The 24,861-nt window shown below is 42.5% G+C and overlaps 1 protein-coding gene across 2 annotated transcripts in view; it reads right to left on the reverse strand.

Moving 5' to 3' along the window:
• The window catches only part of LOC310929073 (teneurin-3), a gene marked incomplete at both ends in the record, with an annotated part of 158,391 nt that overhangs the window by 41,768 nt on the left and 91,762 nt on the right, over positions 1–24,861 (reverse strand). For both annotated transcript variants that reach the window (XM_083891778.1, XM_083891777.1), the window contains 7 exons: positions 41–308; positions 2,738–2,999; positions 4,887–5,006; positions 11,148–11,364; positions 13,236–13,382; positions 18,005–18,190; positions 23,838–24,038. In XM_083891778.1, the coding sequence (XP_083747904.1) occupies positions 41–308; positions 2,738–2,999; positions 4,887–5,006; positions 11,148–11,364; positions 13,236–13,382; positions 18,005–18,190; positions 23,838–24,038 (1,401 nt within the window). The remainder of the gene's footprint in view (positions 1–40; positions 309–2,737; positions 3,000–4,886; positions 5,007–11,147; positions 11,365–13,235; positions 13,383–18,004; positions 18,191–23,837; positions 24,039–24,861) is intronic.

Consider the following 24,861-nt stretch of genomic DNA (forward strand, 5'->3'; position numbering starts at 1 on the left):
AAGTAGATCTTAAGTCGGCGCCTCGCGGCGGGAAACTCACCCATAGCCTCTGCCAGGCCAAAGACCTTCTGGTTGTAGGCGTCTGTTTTATCCCAGATGAAGGTGTAGGAGAGGTCAGGGAAAGCAGGGAAAGACTTCTGGAACTGACGGCCCATGACGGCCACCATCAGGTGCACCTTCATCAGGCCGAAGGGCAGACGGTCCGGGGTCAGGAGCACCTTGAGGATGGGCTTGTAGCCAGCTGCCCTGGAGCTCAGGTAGACCAGGTTGAGGTCACTGCCTGGTATGGCCACTTGCTCATGAAGGACCTGATGATTTTAATTAGCAGTCAGTCTGGTGCCAAGTACACACAGTGTGAAGCGCACACTCAAGTAACAGGAACAGCATGACTTTTCTGGTATTTAATGTGGAGCACGACTTGTATGTAATATTGAAGTGATGCAACGCATAACGTCAGATACCGCACAATAATTCAATACGGTCATGTAACAGAAACTGCATTTTATATTTATGCACAGAGACGTATAGGCTGCTCTATATTCTATAGAGTCATGCATTCATTATCTATAAGGTCAAGCTGGAGCCAATCCCAGTGGTATCACAGGGCAAACATACAGGGGGGGAAAAAAAACATGCTTTCACACTCCATCCACATACACACCTACAGGCACCTGAGAGTCTCTTGTTAACCTCACCCTCAAAGCAGCATGTCTTTTCAATGTGGTGGATGAAAAAAAAAACCCACACACAAGCTGCTTTCAGACATTGCACTGAACACCAGGGATTCTCCGAAAATGTCACACACACACACACACACACACACACACACACACACACACACACACACACACACACACACACACACACACACACACACAGAAGTCCTTCTGAAGATTCCGCTGCCAGCTCTTTGGTAAAACATCCAGTTCGTGTCCAAGTGCGTGAGAATGTGGCAGGAGAAGCTCCAGTAGGAGTTAACTTAGCAGTTAATGATTTGTAAATCTAAATTGTAACGCGAAAACACACAATTAACAAATAGCAAAGGCAGCAGTTGATGAGAAATTGTGGCCACAAGTGAATGGCATGACTTTTTTTTGACAAAATTCAAAAGATGCAACTGCAGGCTACTGCCATATCATGGTGGTCCAAAAATGGTGGCTTCCATAAGGCTGATCTAGCTCCCGATATATACAAAGAGGTGATTGTCCATGTATTATTATATTTAATTCCTGCCTAATTGAAACCGCTTTATATTTTAGACAATGGACCTTTAACAGTCACAGCTTTTGTAATAATTGTCCTATTTTTGATTGTTCTGTGTTATAATAAGTCATTCATACATTTATACCTTTAAGAAATCAACTTCGATTTCCAGTTTTTTAAAGGTCACATAGAGTTGTCCTGTTGCACATATATGTTAGTTACGGAGGTCTACTTACATACATTAACTTGTTAAAACCTCCTAGTTGCTGTAAACGAGCCGATAGAAATCCTCTTTTCTGACGCTGTTTCTGAGCCGCGATATTTCAGACTGAACTCTCACAGCCAGACGACAGAGTGTGTTGTGATTGGCCGGCCAGCGTAGAGCCTTCCAAGCTGTCTTGTGATTGGCCAGTACCCAGAAGTGACATATTCAGTATATGACTTTGACCCGGAGTCAGACCCAGAGTCAGAAGACACTGTCGCTCGTGAAACACCTCCACAACGGACGTTATTCTTCTTCTGCGGTACAATGTACGCAACCGGATGTGCCCGGACTAGTGCCCGGACTAGTGCCCGGAGCGGGACGATCTGCTGTTCAGGAGAACCGCTGTTTACGTAACCGGACCGGGTTTTTTTCTGAGATCTCGCTGAGCCCGAGATTACAATAAAACACAGCGTTCTCAGCAGTGGCTGAACTGTTTGTTTCGAAACTTCAGGGCTTCGTAAACAAGGTAATGACGCAGATACACACTAAAAAACAGCGTTAATTGGAACTTCCGGTCTAGGTCCGCTTTAAGGGTGTATCATGTTTTATATCTATTAACGTTGCGAGTATTGAACGGAGACTTGACTTTGAATGGACATTTGATATTTTCCACAAACCTGGATGACGAATACGAATGTCTGATGGTGTTTTTTGGTGGAAATGACCTGGAGTTCATGTCTGAAAACAGCCTCAAAACATGGAGAACATGCAAACTTCTTCACTCAAACCATCTCTGTAAAGTTAGATCAAACTAGTCTAGTTTCTTTTTACTTGAACAACCTGACTCTAAACGAGGGACTATTTTGCTCGCCTTTTTTATTTTTTTAAAAATTGTTTTAAACTGTTCAGTTTAATCAAAAGTTGCACATTCACATGACTTGAGCCAAATGGATACAAACCAAATCCTGGGGCATGTAACCTCAATGTGATGTGTCCTCAGAATTTATCTGTGTTGCTGTGAGACAATTTACGGCTTAGTATTTGGGGAGATGCCTGAATTCAATCACAGCTCAAAGGCAAACAAAGAGAGAGAAGCCATGGTAAAAGGAAGATAACAGCATTATCGTTATTCTTTATTCATGTATTTTTATTTTTTATTTTTTTGACAGTGCAGTTTCAAATGTTGGGATCAAACGCTGGGTGAATTATTTAAGTAAATCACTCAAAGGAGAAATCTGGAATTGACTACAAAGGCCATATTTGTGGTGTCCTTGTGTCACCTGTGTTTTGTTTTGATTCCCCCCCCCCCCCACCCCCCTTTGGTCTCACCTGAGTTTCAGGAATGATGGGGCTGTCCTCGGGAGAGGTCTTGTACAAAGTGGAGAGGGGCGTGGCCACAATAAAGGGGTTGGGCCTGAGCAAGCCGGTCAGGTAGCAGCTGGGAATCTCGTTTTCTTCGCGCTTCATCACCACCGTGTCCATCACGTGGAAGACGTTCCAGGGCAGCCACACGGTGCGGTACAGCGTGGGGAACGGGGCGCGCTCGTAACTCAGCGTCAGCGACGCGCCGCCGTTGGCCAACATGTCGAACCTTTGAGTGTCACGACACGGAGAAACAACGGGAATGAGAAAAACAAACAGAAACATTGGATAAACTGTATATTTATAAGCTTGATTTAAGTCCACAGAAGCAAAACTTATTTTCCATTGAAAGTATGAGTATTAAAATGTATGAGCGATTTGTTAACAACCTCACCCAAAAGGCTGGGAATTATGCATTTTGCAAAAGGAACGTGGGTGCACTGCAACACAGAACTATACGGCAAGCAAAAAAGTGGGTCAAAGTTAATTCGGGAGAGATGATTAGTGAACTCTGGTGAGGATTTGTTCGAAAGTTGTACTTCTGCTTTTTTGCCCCCGCAGGACTTTGCTTAAACAAGGCTGTCAAGTTTCAAGATCTCTGCAATTAACTTGTGTAATATGCTATTATTACATTTAAACGAGCTGTTCCGAAGCCCCAACTGTTATGATTATTACAATTAATAATGTGTTTTTTTTTATTAATTTCACTGAAAGAGTAAGTATTTATTTCAAGACTGAGTCTTTTTTTTTTTACCGATTGAAAACAGAACTTTTCAAGTGCGTTCCCTCCGTTGAGCCTCCGTATATTATTATCATTCACTGAGGCCAATTTATGCCTTTTGTCCAACCAGGCATAGCATTAAGAAGACACTTTCTGGCTGGAATTTGGTTCAGGGTCTTGAATCTTGGGAGATTTCTCTGGTGAAATGGTTTTAATTAGTACAACGTTACTCAGGGAAAAGTTACTGGCTCGGAAATGAAGGGCGAGTCTTTGAAGTGCTGCTCTATATATTCGGCGGGCTCCGCTACCCAGGGGGTAAAGCATCTGTGTGGTGGTGACACTGCAGCGTGCTGCGCGATAACACACACACACACACACACACACACCCCAAACTCGATATGAAGGGTTTCTCACACATGCAGCCCCGAATGACACACACGCAAACACACACAAGCTGTGCGGCTGACCTAAAACAGCTTCCTTTTCTCAAGCTCCCTCCACTTTGGGCAGATCACAGCTGCAAGAGGCTTCGGCTTTGATGCTGCACACCCCCCCTCCAACCCCCAACCCCTTCTCTCTCTTAGCACTCTGAACAGATCTGATGGCTAAACCAAGTGTGATTATCCTTGACCATTTATCACATTTCTCCTCAGAAGAGTTATAGGGCAGAATATCTGAAGAAATCAGCTAATCCGCGGCTTTCTCAGCACCGGAGGATTGTAGCCTGGTAACAAACAGCTGAGTGTTTCTCTGCCACTCACGAGCCGTTTAGTCCGCTCCCTCCTTCATCGCACGAACGTGACCTCTGTGCGCGCGCCGAATCTAAACGTGGTTTACAAACTCGGGGGCAAAACATCTGCGGAAATGAAGCTCCCCCGGAGCTGGAGTGAATATCTCCAGTAAAATATGTGACATACGTTTGCCTTGTATGTATTTGCACTCCCATTATTAAGGACCTGTCTGTGGTAATAGCAGGAGAAGGTCAGACAGTAATCCCATGTTTTACTACACTGCGGGCAGATTGATTCTACCCTCGCTGATTCAATGCATTTTAAACAGCCTGGTTCAAAATGGCCTCCACCACTGTGACATTTGCATGAGGAATTGTTCCAGGGTAAAAATGTGCTGCTGTTTCGATTTACTCGGAATGTTTTTTGGAGAGCAGCCAGCACGACTCTCCCCTTTACTGGACAGCCTTTTTCCTATAATATTGTTCCATCCCGGTTGCGAGACAGCAGTGCATTACATACAATAAATACACAGCAAGGGCAGAGGTTGAATCCCCCCCCCCCCCACCCCCCAGGGGATCGGCTTTGCTGGCAAAAAGGCTGCTTTGGACATGAATGCAAATGAGTGTTCGTGGATGCAGATGCGTGCACGTCGACGCTCGCTTACATGCCGTCTTGCCGCGTGACGGTGTAGCCGTACTGCGGGTAGTGCAGGAACGACACGTTGACTCCGATCAGCGGCGTCCCGTCTCCCGTGAGGACCTGACCCCGGATGACTGATGCCAGGCTGTGTGGGCAAACAAACACAGAAAAGGGCTGAGTAAACAAACAACGCCAGCCGGCATCAGCGAGCGGCCAAGGCATGGACACTGCTAACAACAGTCATTCCTCTGCCAGCGGCGGGAGCAAGGGAGGTATGATTTATTGACCATTACAGACACACACACACACACATGTCAAGGGGGGGTGGGGGGGGCTGTTATTCATGGAAATGCCACCTCACAGAGCAACTCCCTGCATCTGTTTATCGCTGTTAAAAGCCAGTAATTCAGAGAGATGAGGTTTTCCGAGACATGAAGGACTGAATAATCTTGCACATGTATTGCACCATTTGTATCGCACAAGTGCCAAGACATGAATGCAACTTTTTTTTTTTTTTTTTTTTTTACCCGCATCCTATTTCTATTAAAACACTATTATGTAAACATGAGATTTCACATGAAAAGTATGTATAGCTGTTAGGGCTTTTCAATTTGTGAGGCCAGACACTCGAAAGCTGCGAGTATAAAACACACACACACATAGTGTATGGAGCCAAATTTAAATATTCAAGACCGAGTTGAACACACCAATTACTTCTTCATCTTCTTTATTTTTGGCACCATCGTTTATGGCACAACCACCATGGTGTCATCTTGTCATATTCCACTCATTAGCAGGTAAAACGCTGTGCATGTTTGTAGTGTGGACCTGATTTTTTGTTTTATTTCAACATTCGGATCAACTGAAGGAGAGAAACAGAATAAAAAATATACAAGTGTATCCACCGTGACATTGTCACTGAGCTACCTGTTGTTGTTGTTGTTGTTTCCCTCTTCTTCAAAGTGTCTGATGCACTTTGTGACATCGCATTCACCCACAGGTGACGCAGAAATCAAAACAAAGGCAACAAACAAATACAGACCAACCACTAGCATAGGGAGTGGTGGAGACATGTTTTTTATCCCTCCTATTGCTGCTGATTTTAGTGTGAAAGAGGCTAAACGCAAAGTGGCAACCAAACGTGATGTCATCAGAAAGAATCTGAATTCCTGTTTTAAATCCTCAAGACACTGGTGTCCACTCATCGTCTATTTCCCTCTAAATGGGACCATCATTTTGAAAATTGACATCACGTTCTATGGAAGAGAACAAGCGACCATTAACTCCTCAGGAAGATTCTATTCAATGAAGCTGTACAGAATATGAAATATAACAAGCAGAGATTCCCGTGGTGGCTTTTCAGTATATTCTTATACTTCCTGATTGGCTTCATCATGCAAATTGGACACAATGCTAACCTAAATCCAATTCTAACCCTAAAACCAAGTCAAAACTCTCAAAAAAAGCCCTCTTAAGTAGTGAAAGAACATAAGGACCAGCAACAAAGTCCTCCCTTACCCAGAATGTCCTCACTCCACATGGTTAAATACACTATTTGGTCCTCACAAAGTCACTCATATCAGAACACACACACAGTTTGCTGAGTAAAGTTGGTTTGGTAGTAAATGAAGGGCACAATAAAGTCAGCAGTAAGCATAATCAAACGATGTTAATGAGTGAAATATTCACAGCATCATCACTCTGACCTCGCTGAAGTAAGAATTTCCCCTCCTCCCAAGTTGAATTTCTGAGAGGTTGTCACCCAGGTGTTGTGATGGTGACGATTATTCATTACCAAGTACTTTAACTTTCAAAAAAGGAAAGAGAGCCTTTTCTCAGTGTCATCATCCTCTCGAGTCTCGAGCTCAAGCGGTTTGATAAATATCCGCGGTGCAAACCTGTGAAGAAAGATAATACATCAACAGGAATTGTGCTAGGACAAGCTCTTCAGCTCGGGTTGCAAATGTCCCGTTGATGCGAGGAAGTTTGCCGAGCTCGGCGGCTGACGTTTTGAAACGGGCACTTTGTGGGAATTCGGAGGCACAAAATGCAACGCCGGAGGCAGACTGTCAAAGAAAGAGCAATCATAATAGGTCGGAAAATAAAGATATATATTTATATATATATGCTTGATTAGTGTTTTAATTACGGTCATCCCCCTTATTTACTTAGTGTATATATAGTCCATATCAAAACAAACACTTTCACTTTGAAATCTGTGAAATATCATCACAGAGTGGAATATTGTGTTATAATATTAACATCATATTGCCAACCCAGTTGTTTTTGTCCACTTTCTTCGCCCTCTTGACCGGACTAGATGCTCATTGGCCTCCAGGACATTTTGAGTTTGACACAACCTGTTTATTTTACCTCAGAGTAAACATTACGATCCCTAAGCAAAGTAACAGTGCATCACTAGATCATTATTTGTTGTTTTTTTGTCCTTTAAGGGAAAACAGTGACAGTTGGTAGAAACTAATTTATTTGCTTTGAGAGGCTGCCAAGTTTGCAGTTCTGCAATCTGACTGGATTCAGCTCCAAGAATATACCAAAAATTACTCATTTAGATGCTAAAGCGTGAGTATTAATATTACTTTTTAAAGGAGTAATATATAAAAAAGTAACTTATTCAACACTGAGCATCATTAATGTTGTATAAACCCTGTTTTTGTGCATTCACACTTATATAACTCACCTCCTACGACCTCCTCCTGGCCAAAGAGCAGGGCCACCACAACTGGTGGGAGCAGGTTAAATACTTCACTTAAGGGATCCTCTATGCTACACTCCAGCATTGCAAAGCATTACTCATTCACGTTTCCCCACCCACCCAGACTTCTCATTCTGCCAAATGGATTTGCTTCTGGTCAAAAGCAACTCCACCTCCAGCACGCCCCTCCCCCCCCCCTCTTTCCACTGCTTCCACCTAAAAAGCTGTATTTTCTCTGACAGTTTTTGCTTCATAAATCACGGACATGAAAGGGGGGCTCATACATGATTAAAACCTCAGATATCAGCGGCGATTATTCAACATGACTGCTGGCCCTTAAGGTAGAACATACCCAACAGTGCTTTTTTCTTCCAGAATTCATAAGTGTGAGGTAATTTCATGTTTTTTTCCGCCTCTTCACTCTTTTTGTTTGAAAGCAAGTAAAAGCGATATTACTTCATCGCCATTTAATCATCACGGACTAAAAAGTTGTGTCCCCTCTGCGTCTTGTCACTGGTTGGTAAAAAAGATGTCTCATTTTGCCAATTTTTATCGCCGGGGTTGTTTCGTAATATACGACGAAACAGCGGTGATCAACACCTTTAGCGTCTCTTATTTCCCACTCCCACTCCACGCCCCGGGAAAAACCATCTCATCTTCCATCCATAATGTACCAGCTCAGGGTACAAGGCCACTTAAGACGCTCTGGTGAAGGTTCCACCGCTCTCCTCTTCCGAGTGTCTCTATTAATCTTTTGAGAGGCAGACACATGCAACAGGAAGCAGAAACCACCCTAAAAAAACACAAACGCAGAGTCAAAGCACCTGCCCCCCGACCCAGAAATTAATCATACGAATCCGCACATTCTTTTCTGTCATTGTTTCAGGGCAGGCTGAAGGAAAAAAATACCCAGATGGGAGGCTTGTGCTGTGGGGACATGCGATACGGTGGGAGGTGGCAGGAGGAGGTTGGGAGACGAGTGGAGCTGTAAAACCACAACACATGTTTTATCCTCCACACCGTTCCAGGGACAAGTTTACGGCCGAGTTCTGAAATCTGACCGCATGCTAAAATAGGCTCGCTTTTTCCTGGCGCTCTCTCTCTCTCTCTATCTCTCACACATATCCACACACACACACACATTGTCTTCTTCGAAACAGAAGGAGAGGAATGACCTCTAAGTGTTTCCCATCTCTGCACCGTTAGACATCAGACACTCAACGACTAGGCATAACAGTCACTGCTGCTGTTGGAAGTCTTGATGCTCTGCTGGCATAGTTCCAGCGCTTCAAAGACTTTTCTCTTATAATGTATACTCGGCAAAGGCTGTCATAAATTATTCACCTTATACTCTCAAATGAACGTTTGAAAAATATGGGTCTCCAAAAAAAAAAAAAAAAGCCTAAGCTCTGCCACTCCTGAATGCTTCTTCATTATGTCGTTTATTCCCGGGGAAAAAAAACCCAAAACAGCTTCATGCATGATTGCGCCGACGAGATCACATTTTAGTTCCGTACATGTTTGCAGAGCTTTAAAAAACAGGGCGACCAAAATGTTTTAACAACCAAACTACAAAATCTACAGGAAAGGAGTTTAAAAAAGCAAATGAATATTTTTGAACAAGGGAAGCTAATGCCTCTGCCAGACATGAAATCGACAGTAAGCTGAAGACAATGAGGACGGGGATTACCGAGAACCTGGCTGAGGGGGGGGGGGGGGGGGGGGATTGCCTCATTCTATATTTCCAGTAAAGCATGCTATTTACATAAGGATTACTTTAAACTATTGGAGGAAAAAATATTCCCAAAGCCTTCTGCACACAGTTGGCAATCATTTTCCTCTCCATCAGTCGCAGAGCAAAAACCTACTTGTGATTCTGAACAAAAATGGTTGAATGGTGCACTTGCATTAGTTTGCACGTCGTCCGTCACCGGATGAAATTATCTTTACAGGAATCTGATAAATCTTAAGCACCTTTAAGCTTTGGAGCAAAGTGCAGAAGATGGTGACAAAAAGGAACATTTCAATAACACTAACAGCTATTTCAGTGTTATAAGGAGTTGAGAAGTGCATCTAAGGTGTAGTTTTGGTCGTTTTATAAAGGCTGTAAAGAAAAGGACGCTGCCCGAGGTGCGATGTAGTTCAAACTGTACTTGTAAAATGGTAATTTAAACAGGTGTAAGTGCTTTTTGACAATGTCAGTGTGTCGGGTTGATCTACCACCACCACTGCTCCAGACTGAAATATCCCAACAGCCCGTCAATAAATTGCGGTGACATTTCCTGCCGACATTCATTGTTCCCCCTTTTTAAACTACAAGGTTTGACTTTCTTTTGTGTGGTTTTGAGGGGAAACGTCTCAACAGCTTCCCGATGATTGACATTGAAATTTGGTACAGATGTGTACGCTGCCACCGTGGGTGAGTTATATTAACTTCAATCTTCTGCTGAAAAGATATATTTTTTTTGCCAACATCACATATTTAGACTGCCAGCATAGAGCTACAAAGGGTAGAATATTGTTAATCCCATCTTTCACCACCAATGTGAAGCGATCGTTGCGAATTAAACAATAAACAAAAATGATTCACATGTTAAATTTTAGGGTGGATAAGCATTTAATGTGTCTGCGTCTGCTGAAGTGTAATTTATTGTTAATGTCATCTGTCAGATTTAATTTTTAATGTGTGACTCGTTTTTTTTTGTTGACTGTCTTAAATTAAGACAGTTAAATTGGAGACTGCTCCGTAAGATCCAGAGATGATGATAATGGAACGATATTCTTTTTTTGTCATAATGAGGTCACTGTGATTTTTTTTTAAACCACCTTGTTGTCATCAGATCACCTCTGATGCGAGTGAGAGATTCTGTCAAATTTAAGGAAATTTTGCCCAAGGATACTGGGATACCGGATTAATGAGGCGAAACACGTGCGCACGGTGACCTTGGTGTTTGACCAATTATTAATCATGCCATCTCTGACTCTAAGTGAAAGATACTGCAGGACGTAATCACATTAGCTCAAGGGCTCCCTGACAAATAGTGTAAACAAAACATCATCTTTTTTCGGACGTTTGATCACGAAAAGGCTAATCAGTTTCAGTTAGAGTCCAATTAAAGGTTTGTGCCAAACGTGAAGAATTCCAGTCAAAGCAAATTTCAGACTCGACCTTTGACCACCACAATCCAATCAATTCCTCCTTAAGGACAAGGGGAAAGTTTCCACCAAATTTGAATGGATTCCCTTGGGGTGTTTGTGAAATACTGTGTTGACAAGAGTAGGGCAGACATACAATCTGAAAACATAACGCCTCTGGACTCCAGCTGTTTCCACTGCAGAGGAAACAACAACAACAACAACAATAATAATAATAATGAAAAAGCTTGCAGCAGTGAGTGAGTTTTTTTTTTTTAAACCCACTTGCCAGTGTAACTGCAAAGACAAAGAGATGTGAGACTGTCAAAGTAGCTGCACAAACAAAGGTGCCTCTTCCCCCAACTGGTAATGAGACAGCAAACAGTCGACGTGATCCAAATATTGAAAGAGCTGTCGGCATCTCATTAGGCTGCTTACCTGCTGTTGAACGGATTATCCCAGGGTATCACGTGACTGCCGCTGGGACCAATCAAAAAACTGACACGGTCGTAAAAGCTCTTCGACGTGAGCTGCGCGGCCGAACTCTGGGCCTGGCCCGCGACGGCAGTGGGGTCAGGTGAGCCGCGACAGTAGGTCTGACCCTGGCAGGACATTTGAGTGCAGCAGTCTGGATCCATGCAATCGACGAGTCCATCTGGAAAACAAGGAGAAGGCGGGGGGGGGGGGGGGGGGTGGGGAGTGGTGGAGCGGGAGGGTACGGGGTGGTCAGTCGAGACAGGGAGGGGAAGCTGTGTTGACCTGGATGTGTTAAAATGTGTCAGCGGAGATGGGTGAGCAACTCCATTACTCTATGCACACAGGTGTGACTCCTGACATGAACTTCAGTTCATTTACGAGGCAGCAGAGACCCCGAGCTCACATGGAAGTATATTGTCGGTTGAAAAAGCGATGTCACATAATATTGTCTACTGCTTTTTCTTTTTCTCTATATGAGTTTTGCAGGGGCTGCTGCAGCCAATCCTGAGCAAAAGGCAATACATTTATAGTGTCCATTTAACCTCTGTGTGTTTTTGGACTGTGGGAGGAAAGCGGAGAACCCCTGGGAGAACATGCAAACTCCACACAGAAGGGTTCTTAACTACTGGGCCTGGTGTCACCCAATATGAAACTCCAAAATTCTGGTTTTGTTTGTCAGTCTGAGGATCAATGATCAATTTTGTGGGATAGAGTTATTGAGTGTTATGTTTTAAAAAAATCAAATTTTCCATTAAAGTTGGGATATTTTCTTTAAAACAAACGCTTCACTTTCACTCAACAATTAGTCACCACGTCACCTTTTTCTAATTGTGATTGCAGATGTTAATTCTTGCAGTTTTGCAGGTGCAATCGTTTGCCCGTGCTTGTTGTTGACGCACATTCTGCAGCCAACCCTTGGCCTTTTACCCACTGAGATTCTCCCTGACTTTAATTGTGCAGTGTTAAAGTAACACCACCCTAGTCCATTTAACACCAATCAAGGACCAAATACACTCTGAACAAGTGTTAAAAATGAAACGGAAACTGAACTAGTTTAATTTCACACCACTGCAGTGTGTATTTAGTGGTAAATGACTCTGTTAGTGTCACTTTTTTTTTGTCACTTCACGGTGTAATTTGCAATCTTGCGCTGAGAAACATTGTCTTTAACCCTCTTATCACCATCATGATAATCAAGATGCCTGGATTTATTATATATATATTTTTTTAATTTTATGGCTGTAGAATTGCTGGTGCACCTTTTTCCAGTTATTCAACCGTTTAGGAATTACGGTACTGAGAAGCGTTGGCGAATCTCGTCTGCGATTGGACGGTGGTTTCCGCAGAACTCCAAAAGGCTACCGTAATGTCAAGTATATGGGCGCAATGCTATATTTCTCTGCTTTCCTGTATCCATCCAGCCATCTTCTACCGCTTTATCCTCCACGTGGGGTGCTGTGCCAATATCAGCTCAGTCGCCAGTCCATGGTTTTTGAATTTTCTAGATATCGGTAATGAGAAGTATGTATGCCAAATTCTGTCCTGGTAACAGAAGGGTTAAACTGACTGAAAATTCTCTTACCAAGTTTGGTACAAAGCAATTTGGCACCAACTCATTCTTGCTTAGTGGATCCTCCTTTAATACCCAATCTTAATACCCTCACCTGCCACTATAGTTAAGATGCTAATTATGGAACCTTCCAGAACAGCGTTTGTACTTTAGACCCTTTTTAGTCTTGCGAAAGTTTATTTCTTACAGTAAATGTAACAGATTTGTATTGTTTTTTCAGTCCCAACTTTTATGGAAATAGGGGTTTTGCACTTGTTTGGTTTATATTAAAAGCAGAGTGTTTAACAATCTGTTCTCCTGCAACATCTGCATATTCTTCCCAGTGATGTTTTATGTATGATTGATTTGTTTGCGTTGCCACTGAGGAGCCACATCAAAGCCGAAATTGCTAACCGGCAAGATAAGCCGAACACAAACAAACTTTCGCCGCGGAGAGCTAAGAGAGACGATTTGTAAAGGGGGCTTTTATTTCTTCTCACCTCCCTCGTTATCTTTGCCGTCTGAGCAGAGCGTTTCTGTCGCGACGTCGCATCCCAGCCCTCGCCATCCTGACTGGCAGATGCAGTGCCACACGTTCTGATCCAGGACGCACCTCCCGTTGTTGTTGCACAGTCCGGGGCAGCCGTCTGTCAACACATGACAAACGAGTCAAAGAGCCGCACGAATTAAGAGCCGGATAATGAGGAGCAGAGAGTGGACGAGGGGTAGGGGTTTGGGGGGGGGGGGGGGGGGTAGAAGACAAGAGCAAGGGGAGGGAAGGGTGGTGGTGGTGGTGGGGGGAGCAAAAGTGATAAAAGACAGTACTGAGTGAACATAGAAGAACGATACATCTCTGACAGGACTGGTGATGTGGAGGAAGGTGTGAGGAGATACAGTCGTTTCACATGAGTTTCAGGAGCACGTTTTGGCTACACTGAAAAGTGAAAAATGAACAGAAAGTCAAAAAATAACAGAAAATGAGGAAGAACCTGCTGCGCTGTTCATGAGAAATTAATAGGCCAATGGAAGAAAACCAAATATGCATGCTGAGTCAAACCCTTCATGGCAACTTGGGGTTTCATTTTTGATGTGCAAATCAAAGTTTGAGTCATTCCTTTTAAGTTTACTTGTCATTTTTTGAATTAAGGGGCTGCCTTGTGGTCAAATTCACGACAATGTTTTTTTGGGGGTTTGTTTTTTTGTTTGCATAGGAATTAAGACTGAAAAGAACATTTCTGTGAGTTCAAAGAGGGTGCAAATCAGTGGCTGTCGTTTTAATCGTGTCTTTGCCTGTAAATAACGAAAAGTAGGAGTAGCCCGTTGCAGATGTTGGAAAACACTCATGTGAAGTAACAGCAACATCAAAGGGGAACAGGAGGAGTGTACAGTATATGTAAATAGGGGGAGAAGTGTGGGAAGAGGAGGGAGGAGGAGCAAGAATCTCTACGTTTACAGAAAACAGAGCATTTGCTGCCAGATCGCATTCCTGCTAGTGGAGGGTGAAGACAGGGGAGCTGAGAAATGACTAAACCACACCAGTTTGGGGCGTTTAATCTGGCAGACACATTTAATTAAGACAAGGGGAGGGGGGTGGGGGGGGGAGTTAAGGGTGAGGGTGGAGGAGACCGTGGAGTCTGGTTAAAGACGGACAGGAGATGAGGGGACATATCGGTGGGGGAGCGGGATCACAGCAGGAACATTATGATCGACTCGGACATAGAACAGGTGTATAAACGCCGTGCTAGGAAAGACAAAGAAAAGGGAGGGATTGTTTGTGACAATCTCCCTGGGAGGAGTGGGGGGTGGTGGTGGTAGTGGTTCAGTTTACCTTTATATCCTATCTTGACTGCTCCTATTACACGACCGAGGAAGAGGGAAACATTTGGAAAAGAAAAATTACTTATCTCTGTGTTGGCAGAGAGACCTAAGACTGACAAACACATTTTACTTTATTGTAACTTGCAGGGAAGCACAGAAAAGTGGAAACGTCTGGTGACATAAAGTTGATGGCACCTGCCAACCTTGTTTATATCTGAGCGGAAAAGAAGCTGTGCAGGAAGTTGTCCCCGACACAAAAAAAAGTAAAAAGATTACTGTTGCCTTTGCCACGTTTTAGTTCCTGCCCTAATTCCAATCTCTCAACTGTGTATGCAAATCACAGGCGCTATGGCGACTTGGAGCCGAATTGCTAATGCTAAGCATGAGTGACAGGATATGACTGACTTTTACTGAAAAGAGAAGGAAAAAGCTGCACGCTATCTATATATTGTTCAAACAAAGTCAACATTTAAATTATAGCAAAACAAAAATGTTAATAATAATAATTAAAAAAAAGGGAAACATCTTGTATGAAGAGTATAAATCTCGAGCAAAGTGAGGAGTGTGTTTTTTGTTTGTTTGTTTTTTTTACCTGATACTCTGGAATCCAGGGCTATACATGTAAGCCGAGAGGAAGTCGGAGAGAGATGGATAGGTGGGCAGACAGGAATACAGACATAAAATAGAAAAAAAGGTGGTTAGGTGAAGAAATGCAAAACGAGAAAGTACAAGTAGAAAGTTGATTTGACAAAGAAAGACAGACAAAAATAAGAAAAAGAACAGGGGCTGCAGATTTAAGAGATTAGATTCACAGTTTGGGGAGGAAAGAAAACGAGTGCCGATGTTAATTAAAGCAGCAAGTGATTAATCAGAATAATAAACCATCATCTGTGTTGTTGTTTTTTTTTGTCTCAGTGTTTCTTTTCCTCCTGGATGGTGATTACAGTTATCTCCATAGGAAGTAAATGAATAAATAAATTCAGCATCTTGAGCTTTGTAAAATATTCACTGTTAACACTCTCTCCATCTGCTCGGTTTGCCAAAGCTAGTCAGGCTAATGCAAAGAGAACACATCTGAGTTTTTTTCCTTGAGCCACTTTCACGCGGCGCCTTCTTCCAAACATTTTACTGTCTACTTGTCAAGAGGTACGTTGTCTCAGGCTCACTCTAATATGAACGCATCACAAAGCAGAATGCTAAAGTTCTCTCCCTTTTTTGTTTTATTTTCAATTTTGCTGTCGTCTCCACTCCGGTGATTTCAACAACCGCCGCGCGGCAGTGAAGCAGCGGCACACTAAAACGAATCAAAAACACCTTAGTGGTAAATAGCAGTGCTGAGAAAGCAGGGACAATGGGTTAAGACTTGCATATAAAACAGGATCTTGATGCGTGTGACAAAAGAAAGGCCGAGGAAGTCCTCCATTCACGCTTTGGCCATGTAACGTGATTAAAAGGTGCTTTGTGCAAAGGGCAGTTATTCAGGGTTTGAAGGACAAAAGAAGCTCCCTCTTCTCTGAGAAAAGGTAAACGCGTCGCCTATTCATCTCTGCTGCATCCACAACAAGGAGTTACTTCACGTCACGGGAGCCTAAAGGAGGAGAGGAAGAGGGGAAACTGATCTTTGCGCAGTCTGCCAAGAGAAGGAGAAGGTTAATACGATCGGGAACGTGACCGACGACGACACCCACGTCAGATCCAGGGCCGACGATGAGAGAACTTGTAACGGCATAATTGCTGTGCAATAGTTCTGGAGTGTGACATCTTCGTCTCTCCGAGAATAAGTCGTCATCGAGCGGGTCGGAAGATGACACTTGGAGAAATGCTGTTGGACGTGGCGTGTCAGGGTTTAACTGCAGGACCTTTGACAGGGGGGGGGGGGGGGGCAAAGTGTTGAGGGGGTTTGAGTTAGAGGTCAATGCTAAGTGACATCTCAGAACTCATTATCCTCATTAATGCCAGGTGAAGAGCTCCCCATTTCACACAGAAAAAAAAAGATAACCGAGCCGTGGCTTTTCAGCTCCCTGTGTACCTGCCCTTGACGTGCTCACACAGAGGCATCACTCCTTCATTCTGAAAGGTTGAATATCTAAATGAATGATAGAAAAAATTACAAAAATTGACGTTAGGTGTTGCATAAAGGACAGCATTTTTGAATAGCGCATTAGAAACAGTGAAGGCTGCCCGTCCAAAAACCAAGGAAATTTCACCTTGTCTCTCTTCTTTTCAGTGGAAAAGATGCTTTTAAATGTTAATTTACGGCATTTTTTCATTTCAAATTAATTTTCATTCAGCTGACCCCCTTTGACCGAATTTAATACTCGCTAATCCCATACCTATTTAATTCAAACATTAATGCTGGGGAGCTCTTGCCCACAAAAACTTCCAAGAGAAGGTGAGCAACCACACGCATTTGCTCACGAAAAGAACTACTGTTAAGAACAATAAGTAATATAAATCATGGCTGGTGATGTATATTATGATTAAAGTCTTTACATTAGTAAAGTAGGTATATCAATTCAATAACATTCTCTTTGAAAGTGAAAAACTTAAATGCACAGTCTGCTAGAAGTCTCTTAATCTAAGCAGTTGTAATAAAAGACCCAGTTCTATGATAATGGAAGCAGCGTGGGATCATGCGAAATGCCGTCTTCATGTCTTACTTGATTCCCCTGTGTATTGGAGCTTTGGGGAGAGAGAGCTGTGAAAGCAGAACGTGCAGAACATGGCGAGTAGTTGCGATCGTTTTGTGACCAATACAAAGAAGAAGTAAAATGAGAAACAAAACAATGTCATTAAAAGGCAACTTGTGACCACGAAGAAAAAAAATAAGATTCCTATAGATTTAAAGAATGTTGGCAGTGTTAGAGCAAACAATATATACCATTAGTGTCATAAAATGTTATCAGTCAGTATAAGAACATACACATATGTCACCATCAGTATTTCCAAACACACAGGTCCCTTTAAAACAAAGTCAAATCAAGTGAAATACCATTAAAGGGTTAGAATGTTGCATCTGCTCAAGCTGGAGGTATTAAAAAAACAAAACGTATAATGTAAAGAAACATAAAACTCCATCAAATTAGTGCTAAAATACTTCCCTTCAGTACATTTGAAACATAAGGGAAACGATTAACTTAACAACCTAACAAAAATATCAAAGGATAACGATGCTGGACTCAGTATTTGATCTCAAGAAACATCAGTTTACTTCTATATAATGAATATACGATTAGAAACGACTCATTACGAGCATCACATCATGATCCTCCTCCGACAGATGCTTGAAACCAAAATGCAAACTCCTGACACTCACTTTTTACAAAAGTCCCCATTTTAAGCCTGTCCATAAAAGCATTTCCTGTCATCTGTGCTCTCTTGTCATGTGTGTGCGTAGGTGTACAGTGTGTGTGTGCGTGCGTGTGTGTGAGTGTGTGTCATAGTGGCTCACCGATGGTGCAGTGTTCACCCGTCCAGCCTTGGTGACAGTCACACTTGCCCTCTCGGCAGATTCCGTGGTCGATGCAGCGTGGGTGACAGTCCCTCTGCTCACATTCTGGCCCTGTCCAGCCTTCCTCGCACTGACACATGCCGCTGATGCATGAGCCGTGGGGACCACAGTCCACCACACACACCTCTGTCGCAAGAAGAAGAAGAGGAAGAAGAGGAAGAAGAAGAAGAAGAAGAATAAAGAAAATCCACGGAGACATGAAGCTTCTGATTTTGTGAAAAAAGCCGCTCTTCTTCTTCTGGTTTATCTTTGTATTTTGCAAAGCTGCATTTCCCACTCAAGAAATAGGAATATTATGCTCTGCTTGCCTCTGTTAAAGTAGGTCACTGTGTTTAATTGTGAACCAAACATGTTTTCATCCCTATTAGCCAGTCATTTTTAAGGATATAATTGCATTATATGGTAATATTTCATGTGGCATCATTTTTACATTGAAAACCTCATGCATTCACAGATTCATCTTCTCTCAGCGGTTTTTTTTTTCCTCGTAATAAATATGTGTCGACTGAAACTGAATTCCCAATTGATGTTCAATCAGCTGCCACTTTTGAGCCAAAACCAATGCAAATAGAAAAAAATAGGGTGAAAAAAAATGCCATAACTTCCTCTAAAAAGTATCCCATAATCATGATATATAATGGTATCAATTTTACGGGTTATCATAAGAATAAAGTGCTTGATATTAAATCTGTAAAAACCCAGCTTAAAGGAACATGTGTTGGGATGCTCGTCGGAGGAGATAAAACTTTAAGCAACTAAGCATCAAAAAAAAAAAAACCTGTGCTCACCGATGTGTGTTTTTACGAAAGGCAGATGGAAGACATCTGTTTGACCGTACATCTGTTTTTAAACCCAATTTCATCAGCCGCAGCTTTACTTTTGCTTGTATTTTCTTTTGAAACAAACTTTTTTTTAGCCTCTGAATCTTCACAGGACACGGGAAAAGTACTGCAAATATACTACGAATAAACACCCTGGAGGAATAGAGGATGAGGCATTTTTCACGCCCGTGCACAAACAACACAAGCGAGATGTGTCATTTCTTTTTTTCCCCCCCGTAGTAATGTCAAAGGTCAGTTTATTTTCTCATGAGTGCAGAGGCCGTGAAAAGAATGAAACAAAAACCTGTTAATGCTGAAGAATAGCGAGCCGCTGCAATTACTGTCATCTGAAAACTTCATTTTTTAAGATTTAACGCATCCTGGAAGCTTAGAGTGCAAGAGGCGAGGGTTGTGGAGTTGAGCAAGCGCTCGTATATCTGGACTGTGAGCGATGTCAGATTGGCGTGTTTTCATCAAGCACAGAGCAGCTGTGAATCTGTGTTATCTTCAGAAGAAAAAAAAAACATGGTGGTTGGGGGGGGGGGCATGGATGATTGAAACCATGGGTGGTAAGTAAATCAGCCTGCGCTGGGCTAAAACTGTCGCTCAACAAGCTGGGGCTGCTCTTGTGTGAGAATAAGAAATGTTCATTTACTGGAACCGAGAGCTTTCTCTCGAAGCCTCTGAACAGAGGAGCCACAAAGCTTTTCCGCTGTGACAACAACAGTCAGTGTGCTGCGGGAAAGCAGATCGACTGTGCCCGCCCTCAGATCTTATGTGACTAGATGCTGCAAATTATTATTATTAAATTTTTTTTTTTTTTTTGGGACCCTTTAATAAAAAAAAGAAACTTGGTGTAGCCCACAGGAAACCCCAGATTAGCCCGGAGACATCATTCTAACACACAGAATGCAACAAGCCGTGGATGAAAATAAAATCATTCATTTTTATTTTCGGAACATTTCTTTTAAAGCCCCGTCTACTACCACTGCTTTACTCACAGACCTTTCTCTTATTGAGGTTCTTTTTCCCTGTCCATTTCCAGCTCTCTGAAGAGAGTTTTTCTTCGATTGAGAGACCTTGGATGGTTCTGATTAAGTCGAGCCGACACTGTAGAATATTAAGCAAGCCTCTGGAGGGGAGTCATTAGATTCCAAAGGGTTACCTCCTTCCCATAGAATCTATGCAATCAATTTTTCATTAGTGCAAAAGTGTTTATCTGCCTTTAACATGCCCCTGACTTGAGCTGGATAGGGTGTTGTGGGCGGTCGATCCATGCTATGCGCTTGTTAATTAAAGTTTATTTAATTGAAGAAGAAGCACAACATTAATTAAGAAGGAAACCTCCAACCGCCCAGGTGGGTAAACTCCCCAACTTTTGGAACGCACCAAGGCCCGGCCTTCATCAGTTGTGCTATTGACAGGCCTGAGATGTCTTGCTGAGTGAGGGCACTGTGTCTGGAATTTCCCCCCCCAAAAAAAGCCTTTCACTGAATAATAAATTGCCTCTCTTTTAAAAAATGTGAGATGCACCACACAACAAAAACACCCAAACAATCATTCTTTCTTCCTGGGTTCTGACCAAACACGCTGCTTTGAAAGGTCTGCACTCGCATCTATCACATCAAAACACCATCCAGCCTCCTTATGCTTTAATTTTTTCAATTGAATTCCGGCCAAGAGAAATATATTCCACAGCCTTTAAAGTGACAGACACAAACTGCAAACTATTGCTTTTAAAATGTTGGACTCAACTAGTGTTTCACATACACAATGAATCTATAGCGTCGAGGAGGGAAATGGTGCATAAATAAAAGCTGAATCCTAGACACAGATAACAGATGGGAGGGGTCGGCCCTTGAACTAACATGTCATCGACTTGTGTCGAATACAAAGAAGGCAACAGATGAAGAGAATCTTCTGCCAGAACCTGGGAATGTGTTCTTCTATGTCTCTCTTCTAAATATACACATATAAGGTGGCTTATTTAGATACGATATATTAACAAATGTCTAATTTTAAAGGTTGTGTCATCAGAGTGCGACATCACATGAGGAGTTAAGTCATTGTCGTGAACATATTCTCTTCCTCAAACCAACACATGCTACAAGTGTTGATTGCAAAGCTCTCTGGGTGCGATCACACTCACAGTTTGATTTCTATTCATTTTTTTTAAAAACACACAATGATGAAGCAAAGGCGTGTTTTGTTCTTTAGGGTTCAAACTTCAGGCAAATCGTAAGTCACATTTCATTCATTTTCAATGTTGTCTACTGCTTTATCCTCCACATGAGTGAGGGTTGCGGGAGCCTGGGGGGGCTGCTGGTGCCGATCAGCTGACTAAGGGGGGAAATTCGGGGTACGACGTGGGACTGTTTACTCTCACACTCACACCTATGGTCAATTTAAAGGGTCCAATTAACCTCTGCATGTTTTTGGACTGTGGGAGGAAACCGTAGAACCTGGAAAAAACCCACATGCACAAGGGGAAAACATGCAAACTCCATGTAGAAAGGCCCTTATTCCAACCAGAAACAAAACTAGCATGTTTTTTTTGTGGCCCAATGTGTCAGCATGAGTGACATCTAACGGTGAGACTGCAGATTGCGACAAATGCGATTGCGTTCCCATGAAACTGCTGTGACTTCATTTTTACACGCGACACACACAGTGTAGATCAGGGGTCACCAACCTGGTAGCCCGCGGGCAGCCAATACGGTGCCCGTAATCACTTCACTTCACCTCACTTGCATGTATCCGTATGATCTGTCAGTAAAATATCTTTGATATTGTTTATAAAAACTGGTAATCGTTAGGAGTAAGCACTGGAAGGAATGTGTATGCAGTTGAATGCATAATATTAATCATTTAAATGGTAAACAAACAAAAAAATATTATATGGTAGCCCTCCATATTATTTTTTACCCTTAAGGTAGCTCTCTGACTCAAAAAGGTTGGTGACCCCTGGTGTAAATGAATCATTAGAATCAGTTGATTAAAAAGATTTGTTCAGTACTTCCTCGATGGACTGAAATACAGCGTCAGGGTTTGTGATGTGGCTCGCCGGTCGCAATGGCCGCTTTCAGCAGTGCTGTCGCTGATAAATGATGAGATTTTAGACATTTCCTTGGTAATTGTTGGACTCTGATTGACGTCATGCATAGTATCAGCTCAGCTCACTTACCAGGTACTAACGCTAATGGAAACACAACATAACCGCGTTGTGGCGAGGCGAGGCGCGCTAGTGGAAAAGGGTCTAAAGGGTTTGAAGCCCGGCCTCCCCCCTCTATTTCCCCAGTATGTCAAGGTTACTATGTTGGCCTTCACATACCAGAAAATGATATAATCCTCCTTCGCTTGTGCAGTAGGATTCCGCTTCAAAATGCAAAATCTGGCTCGTTTGTATGTTTAAGCTGCTGTGGAAACATGATGGCCCAAAGGAAAAAATAAAAACAGACCTATTCTACTGTTCTACCTAGTCTACGACCTTTATTGAAACGTGATTATGCCCTTATACAAACTGTGTATTCATTTTCTGCAAATAAACCCTCCTAACTGAACCTTTAATGAGCTTTAGCAATAACACTAAACAATCACATTTTCTTTACATTGATCCTGTTTGATGCAACTCCTTAGGCGATTCTTAAAGGATAAAGTGCCCACGAAAGTATCATCCTTTCTTTAGTTCGGGCTTGCCGGGTACTTTCTTTTCTTATTTAGCTCCTCTAGTAAATATTTAGCTCATAAATAAAAAGGCAAAAAAAAAAGAAAAGAAAATGATACATGAAGTGGGTGCAGCTGTAAAGCAGACTGTCTTTTATTTAGTTCAACATCACTCCCTGGGCACGAGTGACTGCTGGCTATCAGATGTCAACATCTGTCTCCACACATGTGAAAGCTTCTGTTTTTCGTTTTTATTTCCTGGCATCGGGCTCACATTACTTACTTACTTACTTTCCATCCTACTTGGGGGGGGGGGAAAGAACACGACACCTTTGATCACCTTCTCATCAGGACGGATGAAGCAAATTGCTTAAGAAGTGACAGTTTGTATTTAAGTGCTCCAAAAAAAAAAAGTGCTTATTAGGTTTCAATAGCGATGCTTTCTCGCCCATTGTACCTCTTGTATTTTGCAGAAATGCTTTGTCTTTGTGTAATTGTGACGTTGGAGACCTTGCAAAAACCTTGCATTCGCGAGGCGCGGTGCTGACACTTCTGTAACGTGCAGTACACAGCTCATTAGCAGGAGAAGTCAGGCTCCCATTCATCACCACGCGCACGACTACGAAACCAGCGAGACATCGCAAATTAACTGCTTTCCTTCACCTGCATCACACGTTTAAACATCTGTATTAGTCAGAGCTTTGTTACCGATTGTAATATTGTGATTATTCAGCATAGAGGGGGGAAAACCTCTCTGTTTCACGAACGACGACGAGATGAGCCACTAGCTCAAAACACGTCTGCATGTGCAGACCATTAAAGATTAAAACAAGTACAGGTGTTGGAGAAACTTCCCCGACAAAAAAAACCCACATTATATAACTGTTTAAAAATGATTTAGAGCAGAACAAACAGCACAGCTCCCTAATAGCAATTGTCAAAAAATACAGCTCTAAATTGCTTAATGTGTTCTTTAATTCTTATAAAACCAATGTGTAATATGTGATTTTGTTCACCTTGTTCTATCAAGAAAAAAAACCCTATTAGGATACTAGTTATCATATTAGAGGCACAAACAAATGAAAAGATTACTTCTTTCTCTTATTTGATTGATTCAATTTATACATAAATACGAAAACAAGCAATTTCAGGGCATTTGTTGGGGTTATTTAATGAATCAATCAAATAAAGTAATCCATTTTCAGCCTCGACACATTAGAAAAAAAAAAAAAAAAAAAGGTCTACACTCTCGCTTTGAGTGATGAAAAGGAAGTGAATTACGTTCTTACCTATGGAGCAGTCGGCTCCCGTCCAGTTGGCCTCGCAGACGCAGGTGCCAGAGTCGGTGCTGAAGGTGCCGTGACTGGAGCACTGCTCGGGACAAGTGCTCTTCAGGATCTCGCAGCTGATCCCGCCCCAGCCTGGGTTACAGTGACACTCGCCGTGATGACAGGCTCCGTGCCCGGAGCATGCCGGGTCCATGCAGTCCACTGAGGAGCAAACAAAGCGCGAGAGCGACACAGCGATGTCACATTTGCCACTTTTAAACAGGATATCAAACCTACTTATTCACTCACTGGCTGTTTCAACTCAGTTAGGAGCCAAAAAAAATCACTTCTGGAGAGGAAGTGCTCCAGCGCCAGACGATGCCTGACAATTTTGCAGTGATCAGTAGCGGATGGTAGTAATTTTCTACCCTATGTTCAACCATCTCCTCTACAGCACATTACAGTGTACCACCAATACACTGAAAGCGTAATTGTACCCCATTACTGGCTCCAGAAAAAGGAGTACAATTAGTGTCTAGACAGATATAATCAATTACTATTAACAATTTACAGATCAACAAATGAACTGGGCTCATAATTGGCAATTATGACCAATATAATCTATCCATTACTAACAAGGGACAGTTGTGTTTTCTCTGGATTCGATCGCCGTTCCCATTTCCATATGTGCTCGGACACAGTTATTGATTATCGACATGAACCAATTTGTCACATACGAGTCCTTACATGAAACAAGTGTGAAACAACAAAATCACCCTGCGCCCACTCCCATGTTCCCTTGCCTCTGTGTGAAAAGAAAATACCTGCGATGCATTCGCCGACGAACTCAATATCCTTTTACATGTGAGGTCACCGACCCGCACATGTAAATCTGAGCTGATAATTGCTTTTTTTTTGCCTGCATGGGAATCAATAGATTTCAATGCACTGAAGTGAAAGCGGAGGAGGGAGACAAGAAAGAGGAAGAAGAGGAGGAAGAAGAAGAAGAAGAAGCGAGGGGCCCTTTCTCAATAAACGGAGGAAC

The sequence above is a fragment of the Microchirus variegatus genome (assembly GCF_963457635.1).
Source record: "Microchirus variegatus genome assembly, chromosome: 6".
NCBI classification, from domain to species: Eukaryota; Metazoa; Chordata; class Actinopteri; order Pleuronectiformes; family Soleidae; genus Microchirus; species Microchirus variegatus.